The 12452-nt window shown below is 29.9% G+C and overlaps 1 protein-coding gene across 1 annotated transcript; it reads left to right on the forward strand.

Annotated features, from left to right (window-relative positions):
- Window positions 1–8015: 8015 nt before the first annotated feature.
- LOC110692677 (classical arabinogalactan protein 10-like) lies at window positions 8016–8911 on the forward strand. Its single transcript, XM_021869714.1, has one exon. The coding sequence runs from the start codon at window positions 8228–8230 to the stop codon at window positions 8657–8659; it is 432 nt and encodes a 143-aa protein (XP_021725406.1). The 5' UTR covers window positions 8016–8227; the 3' UTR covers window positions 8660–8911.
- The last annotated feature ends 3541 nt before the right edge of the window (window positions 8912–12452 follow it).

Here is a 12452-nt window from a genome sequence, read left to right on the forward strand (position 1 = left end):
GAGCAACCAAACGATCAATTCCACGAAGATTGTATCTTAAATTGTTGTTGCAAAACACGTCCTTATGATAAATTATTTGCTAATAGTCTAACATACTCATATCATCTTAAGACCTCCCTTTTCATAAGTCCAATTTGTTCGACTACATAGAACCTCGATCAGGTTGCAATAATAGATTAAAAGCGTACAATGACTATAACCGATCGACCTCTCTTATGTTAAACAGACACAAAATTGAAACCATCATAGCAGGAAAATTTTGATGGATCAAAAGTTCACTGCTTTAACCTGAAATTTGATCGAAGTCACAAGTCAGTATCTTTCTTTACTTCTAAGTCAAGCACAGGCTATGAACGTTAGTTGATTACAGAAGTATAGCTTTGAACTAACTCATTCACTCAGTCATCCTCTTCATCAGCTCCTGTTTAATCTTTATTTGATTAATCAATTGAACCAATAATAGCTTCGTCCATTAGAGGAAAATGTTCAAGCTGTAGGGTACATTTTTTTTTTATATATATACAACAAGAAATTAATTGAATTGGCTCCCTGAGTCCCTGTGTATATCCAAGACATGAAGTAATTCACACCTTGTTAGTTCTTGTTTTGCTAATGTATCAATTAGTCTTCTTACTTATCTCGACCTAAATTTTACACTCGTTATGAATTTTCATCCCACATCGTTGAAGAATTCGACTCAAATGATATGTAGAAATCATTAATTGAGCCTTTTTCCCTACTCATTTTGAGATCAATATCTTTCTTGATCTACTTTTGTTGGATTAATATCATTCTTATTATACTAATTAAGCTAATTGTATCTTATTTCATTCTCCTGTTCCACTATATGAAGTATTTGTTAATAAAAAAAAAGGGCCTATACTAATAAGATTCTTGTGACGTCATGAAAATAAACAATTAGAGACACAGGGAGAGTATACAGAATATAGTATACAAAACAAAGTGTTATAAAGCTAGTTAAATATGACGGAAGAAGGTGAATGTCCAGGCATAGCATACAATTGTTGAAAGAATATGTATGTATTAAATGATTTGTGCAATACTTCAATACCTATCATAGGAGGGCAAAGTTGCAACAATTCTTAAACCTATGAATACATGCATGCAACACGAAGAATATTTAATTTCCATTAATAATGAAGAAAACACAAACCATGGTGGGTAGCAATTGGGTTGGAATAAGCACAAGTTACAAAATTAAGCCAGCCATCTTTGGCTGGAAAGCACAAGTAAACAGCACATATACCATAGTTATATAGATTACTAGTAGTGGTTTTTCTTTCTTTGTATACCCTCTGGCAAGTAAGCACTAAGCATCGAGTGGGGTCAGTGGACCAATTTTCACAACTCATATTACATGCTTCAAAAATTAACATTAGTAACATACTAGTATATGTCATTGTTGCTTGTTGAAATCAAATTTTATTAATTTGCTATAAGAAATCTCACCAATCATTCATAAACTAGTATTAATAGCCTACCGTGCATGAAAAAGGTGATATGATTTTGGAAATGTATGTACAAATTTCGTAAGTTGTGTTATAAATATTACGTGTACATGATACAATCAAATACATACTTTGTGTTGATTACATGTAATGTTTTTTTTCGTAAATCCTTCTATATATTTTAGAGGTTGTAAGAGATCTAATGAAATCGTTGGACTTGTTGGCCTTGCACTTCGATAACGGGAATAAATGAGTAATGAACATAATACAGTGCACAAGTTGAGCAAATGATTGAAAAATGGAGTAAAAAATTATATGTAGGATAACAATGTAAACAAATTAAAGTAATCTTGGCCAGCTTTTGACAACTTTAAATTATTTTTAGCTTGTCTAAAAACATCTGTTAGATGGTTGCCCAACATATAAATTCTTTTGGAATACTTATTATCCCAATCATTTGGTGATCCATTTGATTATTGATGAAATTATACATCCGGTATCCTAGCTGACATTTTGTTGGCTCTAAAAATTTAATTCTACTGGTACTATTGTCTGCATTTTCTATAAAAATAAAATGTTATGTTATTATACGTGGGTTTCAAACCATTTAATAGTTGCAATTTTCTTATCCACAAATCAAATTAGAGAGAATAGACAAACAAGTTAAAAAATTGTACTACCTCCGTTGCATATTATATGCAATGATTTGATATAAAACGAAGATAAGCTAGGTAATGTATGATGAGGGATTGGTTTCAAAATTTGAACTACCTATAACTCTATAAGGTTATAAATCTATGATGTCACATTTTCATCTGAGTGGAGGAGTTGATCAGTCAAACTCAAATACCCTATAACTCTAATTCTCACATACCCTATAACTCTAATTCTCACATATCCTTTTAGACATTTAGATAACGATGAAATTAGCCAAATATTTACTACATTTTATAGACCATATTAGACGAGTTGTTAATCCATAAACTGAGTATATATTGAAGTGTGTTAGGGGTTTACATTTGATTATTTCTTGATCACACTTGATATTATATATATAGCACATTTAGTTTTAAGTTAATGTATGCACCTAATACATCCCATTTTTTTAATTTTTTTTTTATTGTCGACCATATTTTTAGGTGCTTTATTATCCGAGATCATGAATACCACCCTTAAACGAAAAATGAGTTACTAGTAAAATTAGCATTCATTATTGAAAGATGTATTCAATATATTATCCACAAATGCCACAATATAACCAACTAATATTGGAAATATATTTTACTCTGTATAATGTATGCCACGTGGACTCGTGGACGAAGTGCGCCTAGAAGGCTAGAATATTGCACGTCAATAAAGACTATAGCCCTTTTGATATAAATAAAATAAAAAAAGGGCCTGTTTATCAGAAAAATGTGGAGACATTAGGTTGTTGACAGCTACGACTACTTACCGTTAAAACTATATTGTCGCGCCTAGCCGCCTATATACATTGCAAATTTACAAGTTAAGTCTTTTGTTTTTTCAATTTTTTACTTATTTGTTGTTAACCACATGTAGTATTTTTTTTTTGATTAATTGTTTGAATTATTTCACATTGAAAAAATAATCTAATCTAATATTTATATAAATATAATAGGCGTTTTTGGAGAGTATTCGGAGCGCCACGTAAGAAATATATTTATTTCGACCAATAAGAAGAAAGATTTGTATTTTATTTTTGAATTAAAAAACTATGTCGCCACCTAGATAAAAGTAACGAATTAGATTTGATATATCTAAAATTTTAATGCCACGTAGATTATAATCCACGAATTAAATTATTTTAATGAAAAGAAAAAGTTAAAATATAGAAAAAGATAAATTTATTAATTCAATACTACGAGTATAAGAAATCCAAAAAAAAAATATTAAGAAATATTTGAATGATAAACGCTTATAATAAAGTTTGATACCTATCATTATAAGATAAATTTTGATAGTATTTATGATAAGAAATACAAATTGTTCGTTAATTTTAATTAAATTAAAATTTGTGATACCTACCATTATAAATTGACACATCATACGACACAAACAAAATTTCATATCAATAAAAAACCCCATCAAGTGAATTTTGTGTTAATAATCTTGTGTTAATTTTTTGTCATCAATGGCGAGTAATTTTTAGCTTATTTTTAAAGTCCTATGTTTAACTTAGTATTTTTTAATTATTACTTACATTATATTAATTTGGGATACTCAACGATTATATGTTTATGTTTTATTTACTAAATGTTTTTTACTTGCAAATCTAACACATTATATGACAGAAATAAAATTTTGTATCAATACAAAATCCCATCAAGCGAATTTTGTATTAGTAATTTTGTGTTAGTTTTAGGTCATCAATGTCCGGGTAATTTTTAAAATCTTACGTTTAAATTTATGTTTGTAATTATTAGTTACATTGTATTTATTTAGGATACTTAACGATTATTTGTTTATGTAATGACATACGATTAGATGTTGTATACTTAATATATGGATGACTTTGGTTATTTTTGGAGATGATGAAAAAATTCCAATGCATAGATTTGATTTTATATCGCAACAATTTTTCATTTATTGGTAAATATATTGATTTATTTTATATAAATGTAAAGATTTAATTTATATCAATTTCAGTTTGGCTAACATTTTTATCCATTGATGTAGTAGGTTGGTTGTGGACGAGGTTGGTGATTCTATCGAAATAAAAGATATGGTAAAACAATGAATAATGATTTAGGATTTAAATTACTAAAAATTTATCATTTCACATTAAAGATTTTATATAACGGAAAAAATATCATATTTACAATTTATTTATATTTAATAAATTCATGATAAATTATAGTAAAAAAAAATGAATATTAAACTTTTGTAATTTTGTCTGATATTATTAAATACAATAAATCAAATAATTAAAAATCTTAAATGAAAAAACCGTGCATCGCACGGGCTTCCATCTAGTAATGGAATAAAGCTATTGCTTATTGTATGACTAGCAACAGACGAGGTCTTGACTTATCTATAAAGATCGAATATCGTATATGATAACCTCAATAAGTCAATGTGCAAATTTTTCCTCCCCAATTTGTAATGCCCTTTTACCAAAAAGAAAAGAGAAAAAAAGATAAAAATACACTCTTTGTTTTCGAAATATGTCCTCATCTACTATAATCTCGATTAAAGAGTTTAAAATTTGACTAACATTATTAACGATTAAAGAAGCACATTGAAAAATTTGAAAAACCAAACTGGCTTGGTATAATTGGTACAACATCAAAAGAAAAAAGGGAGTATAAGTTGAGCAGCAGTAATGGTTTGTAGTCATTTGATTTTAAGATAAAATTGTGTATAGGATTTATGTGTGGCTAGACTCTCACCTATACAGCTATATGTATATATAAGGTTTATTAAGATAAGATAAAATCTTAAAATAAAATGATAAGGGTTGATAAATTTAGATAACATAAGGCCTAAGATAAGTTTATACAATAATGTATGTTCGTTCATATGAGATAATTTAGTGTATAGTAACGAGATCATAAAATAAAATAAGTGAAATTCAAGTGAATACAACCATATTAGCTTACGAAACCCATTATAAACTTATTATTAACTCTTTGTTCCAAATCTAATAATACAGAACAACACAACACGCATACATATGGTGCCTTGGACTAGCAAATAAGGATTTCAGCCTATGCTAACAAAAATTGTCTATATCATAAACATTTAACATAATTATTACTCTGCCTCAAAAAAAAAAAAAAAAAAAACAAAACAAAATAAAAGCATAATTATTACTCCGTATACTTCATAATCATAAGAATTTGCATTGCTACAATATAGTACGAAGTATATATTTGCGGAATAAATGTTTTGGAGGGGTACATTGCCTATTTAATTTTTATTATAAGGTGCCATAGCTCCAATGGTCTATCATTCACTTACACTGCTTCGATTGATCTCGCAACTGTTGGAATTAATTCTTCATGATCGAGACGAGAGCGAACTTACTTGTAATTTGTGATAATGGATATTGGAGGACTAAATGCCTAATATCATAGAGAGTAGTTGTCCAAGAGCATTGGACCATTTCTTGTTGAATGAATAACTTAGCGTTTCAACTAAATTTATCTACCCCTCCTAATTTACTAGCTTTATTTAAATGCTAAATTATTCGTGCGGTTACGCCAAAAAATTCAATTATATGGAGTATGTAGGACTGTAAGAGTGTAGGATTGATAGTTGATAACATGTTTGAAAATTTTGAGAACAGTTCCGAAACCAAACACGATCACAAATTTGACGACCCATGCCTTCACCCATAGTACTAGCTCTACAATAAACATGATCCTATACACATCATGTGCAGCCTAGGTATACCGTAACAATTTTGTGATATTACGACATTTGAGTGAAATGCTAATGTTGACCATTTCTATATCTTCCATAAAGAAGAAGATTCTAACATAAGCTACATAGGAATATGATACGTTCACCATGACATTTTGATTACAAATTCATGAATCATACCAACAACATACCAAAGTTAGAAATAAATAACGCGTAGAAGGAACCATCCCAAAAATAAAATTTACCACTAAAATAAAAACGCACTTAATTTTTTTTAAAAATAATGGTAGGGTAAATTGACACAGACGTTTTACTGACCAATACCAACTATCACACGTGTTGCACTTAGATGGTGATATTTGTCACTTTAAGCAGCAAATTTCTCACGGAAATTCATGTTCCTATTTTTTACTCTTTTCTTAACTCTTTACACGTGTCATATGTATTTGTCGCACGGCCAGTGCTTCATACACTTTTACATTTTGTATTTGCATGCAAAATGCTAATTACTTTAATATAATTAATTTAATGAATATAGGTTGAAGATTTCAAAGGTAGTAAGAAAAAAATGGTTAAAAACAAGTTAACTAACTCTTACGTAATTGACAAATTATGCTAGAAACTTCCTATGTATGCACTTTATTTGACGCGGTTAATTAATAGTATTACACGGTCAATCAATAGCTTATATTATAATCCAATTTAGTTTTAATATCTTCGCTTAAATATTGACAAGCATAATTTTGTTGATATTAATGTTAATGCTACAGCATGAATTTTGACTTAGGCAACAATAAGTACAACTGTATAAGTATAATTCATTAATTTGAGAAGTACAACTAAGTATATGAATTTTGTTCTATGAAAAATAAGTTGTATATAGACATATGTAAATAATAAAAATTACAAGTTACTGTTGTGAAGTATGCATTTTGTTGATTTGTTAAAAATATTAAGTTGTTTTTCTTATGAATTTATAATCAAATGTTACTATTTTTTTTTTAAAAAAAAAAAAAAAAAAAAAAAAAATTGAATCGTGAAATGTTAGACAAAGTGGAAAAAAAAATTATAATCACCAACCTACTACATCAATGGATAAATTGAACCGTGAAATGTTAGGCAAACTGAAATTATTATAAATTAATATATTTACCAATAAATGAAAAATTGTTGCGATATAAAATCAAATTTATGTATTGGAATTTTTTCATCATCTTCAAAAATAACCAAAGTCATACATATATAAAGTATATAAAATTTAATCGTATGCCATTACATAAACAAATAATCGCTAAGTATCATTAAAATAATTTAATTCCTGGATTATAATGTACGTGGCATTAAAATTTTAGATATATCAAATCTAATTCGTTACTTTTATCTAGGTGGCGACATAATTTTTTAATTCAAAAATAAAATACAAATCTTTCTTCTTATTGGTCGAAATAAGTATATTTCTTACATGGCGCTCCGAATGCTCTCCAAAAATGCCTATTTTATTTATATAATATATATATTAGAATATGAACCTTGTCAATTTAATTCAACTTAAGCATAATTTAGAGGATTTTTCTAATTATTTCGCCATCTATATCTAAAGTACATATTGGGGTCATATAAGGTGTATTGTATACTCGCATACAAATGTCTAGATGATCAGCTAATTAACAAACTGCGTAATTGGGTGGAGTCGTGAGTGGTTGTACATTACCATTAGAATTAAATTCCGTATGAATCTTTAGTCTGCGTAATTGGTTGGAGTCGTGAGTGGTGAAACGGTGTATGAATCTTCCCAAAACTCTAATAAGATGATTACATATTTACTATCAAATTTTAACCTATAAGAAGCATGATTATTAGTTCCATAAAAGGAAATTACACTTAATATATCATTTCAATTGTTGTGCACTTGTACTAACATAACATACTATATATAAGAACTTCTAATTATCATAGAATCTTCAATATTAAGGAAATTAAAGATTATTTTTGTAATCATATCTTTTTACCTAAATTGATTTTATATTCTTTGAAAACAAATACGAGTAATAAGATAAAGGGTTTTACTATTGAAACAATCAAAAAAGATATTATTAAATCTAAAATAGTTGGAAAGTAAGATAAATTTTACAAAAGAATATATGCTCAACCATAAACAAAATTAAAATTTTCAATTGCTAGTTGTACCTGAAGTCATAGAGACAAAGTTCACCGCATTTTCCAACTCATTCCACCGCCATAAACCCAAAGTCACCTCCTCCCACCTTATCACACAATCCCTATAAATACATTATTCTCTTCCTTTGGAATCTCATAAACTTTCTACCCTTCTCATTTTATAACTTTCTCTCACTTAAAAACTCAACAAAAAAATGGCCTACACAAAAACTAAAGTATTCTTCTTACTTTCTCTCTTGGTTGCCACTTCTATGGCCCAAGCACCCGCACCAACACCCACCACCGCCCCCGTAACACCCACGGCCGCCCCTTCACCCGCACCAACCGCCGCAACACCCGCCGCAACACCCGTATCAGCACCTACAACATCCCCTGTTGCCACTCCCACTGCTACCCCAACCCCAACCCCGTCATCGGCTCCCGCTACTAGTCCTTCTGCCGAGACCCCTGCTGCACCTGCCCCCGCTGTCGAAGGCCCGGGTGCTTCTGGTCCATCAGTAGAGGGCCCAGGGGCTGGTGGTCCTTCAGCCGATACCCCCGCTAGTGACAACACTAATTCTGCAGGAACGTCTGTTGTTGCCGGTGCCGTTCTTTTTGGTGGGTTCGTTGCTGCTTTGATGATTTAATTTGATGAGATTTTTTTAGATGTTTTTGTTTGTATTTAATTTTGGGTTTAAAATTTTAAATTTAATTACATTTATTGAATTTGGTTGTTGACTGTTGAGGTTTTTGAGGATTATTATTATTATTATTATTTTGGGGATGGATTTCATGGATTCTTAGGTGCTTTTATGAGTAGAAATTCTTTTGTAAAGAATCCCATGTACATGGATTATTATTACTAATAAAAAGTTAATTAATTTTACTGAATTTCACTATGTTTTATATTTTCTCTTGTTTATTGTTTTGCCGTTTTAGCTTTTTTTATGGCTTTTTGGTTTGAATAATTTTTAATAAGCCTAAGTTGTTAAAAGTCTATTTTGCTGGCGTACCAACCTTTTGGTTTAGAACGTGTTTTTTAATACTCCGTATTAAGACTATATCATTAGAACTCGCTTTTCTCCAATTCCTTTTTTTGGTTATAATATTTCATCATACTTAAAATTTATAATTCGTATAAATGAGCAAGCATCCGAGTATAGGTGCATCATGCATCCGAATATATATAAAAGTCTTTTCATGAGTCTAGTTATGATGCAGAGTCAAGAATCAGTCTGATTTAGTAGTTAAAATTCCTTTTCCAACCATATGATCGAGATTTGATTCGATTTGATTTTCACCCCCAAAAGATTGTTCCTTAATTTTCTCCCAACTTGCAAAATATCGTTCAGGGTAATTTTGAAAATATCTAATTTGCCATAACGGAATATATTTTCACTCGCCCTGTTATATTGGCACCACCTAAGGCCAAGATAAAAATATGGTCCTATTTGTGTGTGACTTAGTTTAAACTTTTTTTCTTTTTACAATCAAAATTAGTTTACACTTGTAAAAGCCACTTTAACCTTTCCTCCTAGGAGAACAAATATGTAAACCATGTGTGTACTTTGTGATATTACTGATATCAAATGTCATTCATTGTTGAACTTATGCGATGGTCTTCCCGGAATAGATTGGTAATGGCCACATACACTTGTACCGTATATTGTAACATAACGGGATTTTTTCCACTAAAACAAATTTTCATTTGTATACTTAGTTTCTTTTTTCCACTAAAACCAAATTTTCAAATGAGTTCAAATTGGCATAAACACGTGACCAATACCACGGTACTAGTAAAGTACGTAGTAAGTAGTAACTACTCTTGGCCTTTTGAGTCCTCCAGTCCAATCTAATGGTTAACTTACTTCGTACTAAGCTATGTAGAGGGGGCAGTGAATATTCAATTGACTAGGGTCCTCCAGTTCAATCTAAGATAGCGTGTTTAAGAGATTAAATTGTCCCATTGGCCATAATAAACAAAAGAAGAACCGAAGAAGTATAATGCCCTTAAATGATGAGTTGGCTACAGTCTTATAAGAGGGCTGGGCCAAAGGGAGAAACTTTGGAAGGGCTGGTTGTTTCCTTTAAGAAATAGAGAAAAATAATACTGTACTTTTGCATTATTGATGGCTAATACTAGTAAACCAATTAAAATCCACTCGTTAAAGTACAGTAATTCAGATAGTCAAATTAATTAATACAATCAGCTAGTAAAATCAGTTAATATAATCAGATATATCAATTAGCTACTAGCTAATCGTCAAAAAAGATACTTGTCTTATTTGAACTTATCAACACTTAACTTATTCAAAGTATAGTCATATTTAATCTTTATAATGTCTTATTATATCTTATGAACCTCGAGCTTAACTTTTAATTGCCCGTATATGAGCTATATCATCTTATCTTAACTTCATAAATTATGCTTAAAATGAGCGAAAAAAGTGAGAAGAATCAAACCTAAATCTTTTAAGTAAGAAATATTGGCAAAATGACAACCTATTTCAATATAATTTTGCTAATATAACAAAAGTCGATGCATAATGTGTTGAAAGGTCCCTTGATGAACTCCCAACACCTAGAATGTTTATTGACCACACTAATGTTAACTGTTTGAACTGCCAAGAGTATCAACTTACGAACCCTATCCTGTTAAAAAAAATGCAATTTCTATAAAAGAAATCTAACTCACAAAAAAAAAAAAAAAAAAAAAAAAGAGAAGGATGAGTTTACTCTGTCCTTAGGATAATATTAGCCCTCCCATATAATGCTGTTGGAAACAATTATGCTAATTTACTCCTATTACTTAGAATGAAAATACAGCATAATTTTACATTCTCCATGGACATGAAATTTTGTGAAAAATGTAGAATGAGAAAGAAAAAGATAAACTGAAAACTTAACACTGCCAAAAGATGTATTTACAGAGATTAATATGACAGTTATTTATCCAAAAAAAAAAAAAAACCTGCCATATAATCTTGTCCGAAATTATCAATTTAATTAATTAAAAATAAAAAATTAAATTAACATAACCGACAATGTTAAACTTGCTTAATTAACCGCGCGTGTGCCACGTACCTAAGAGCTAATCTATGATTAGTAAATATTTTGATAAATACACTACTAATCATCCACTAACAAAGCCATAACCAAAGGCCGATCAAATAGGCGCAAAACAAATCAACTATACATAGCCCACTCAAGTTAATAAAGACATCCAAAATATCTTAATCTTTCCATGTCAGAGAATGTTTCCCCTTTAAAACTCTCATATTGAATACTATACATAGCATATCCAAGTATCCATCTTTCCAACTCCAAGTGTTGAAAATAATGGGCTACAAATGTTGCATAAAGTCTGCTTTGCTGGACTACATGTCTACTTCCCTGGGCTTTTAACTGGGCCGTGTTAGATGGGTTCTGCCTGCTCAATGACACGTGATTAGGACTATTCAAAGCACGTGCTGCTGTGGCCAGCTGTCATGCCTCATGGGCAATTGGCACCTTGCATCTATCCGCATGACCGCTCCTGTTTTATCGGTAACATAGAATTCTTAGGGGAAAAAAACAAAGGAAAAACTGATATAAATTGTTTCAAACTATTTTTGTTCATTAAGGTCTTAGCTAATTACCGAGCTTGCCTCAGTTAATTTCAATGATAAACAATTTTTATTTATCATATGGCAATTTTATAAATATATTAATAATTCATACAATCACTATTAACTGTGGAGCCCACATTAATAAAAAAGTTATTGATTAATTAACGAAAATGCCATGTGATAAACAGTTTTTGTTTATCACTGAGAGAAACTTGTATTTTCCTCTAATTACCTATCAATTTATACTTCACGATTAAAAGACCATTATTAATAATTTTGAAACAAATACTTCCTCTATCCTGTCTTACTCACAATAATTTGACATTTGTGAGTATTAACAAATTTGGAAGAAAGTACTACTTTTTGTGTGCGCGTCATAGATAATCATGTTTGTGGAGATATTTCACTTTGACTTTATGTTATAACTTTAGTTGTTGGTAGCATTAAGGAGGGAAAATATGTAAACATATATTTTTAAGAGTTAATTTAAAGAAGACAATTAACATTAGTAATAGAAAATAAATAAATAAACATTTTAAAGGATAAAATTGTTCAAACACTATTTATAAGAGTTTTTTCAAACTTTTTAAATAAGAAAGAATCAAATCTAAGTATTCTTTTTTTCTTTGGGATGTAGCAGCAACAAGACAAAGCCTTATTTGATGGGCTTAGCCCATAATCCTTTGCACATGTGCTTCTACATATCTAATTCTTTACACCTATGGGCTATAGTAATGGAAGAAATTAACGTTATCTTTAGAATATGGTACGGTTTAAATCTAAATTATACAGTACTTGGCATGTAAAACGTTTCATTAATAGTTTTGTCACT

Source organism: Chenopodium quinoa, unplaced genomic scaffold (genome assembly GCF_001683475.1).
Source record: "Chenopodium quinoa cultivar QQ74 unplaced genomic scaffold, ASM168347v1, whole genome shotgun sequence".
NCBI lineage: Eukaryota > Viridiplantae > Streptophyta > Magnoliopsida > Caryophyllales > Amaranthaceae > Chenopodium > Chenopodium quinoa.

Bases quoted from the DNA above. Each gene is read 5' to 3' on its own strand.
- LOC110692677 (XM_021869714.1), top strand. From the start codon at position 8,228: ATGGCCTACACAAAAACTAAAGTATTCTTCTTACTTTCTCTCTTGGTT.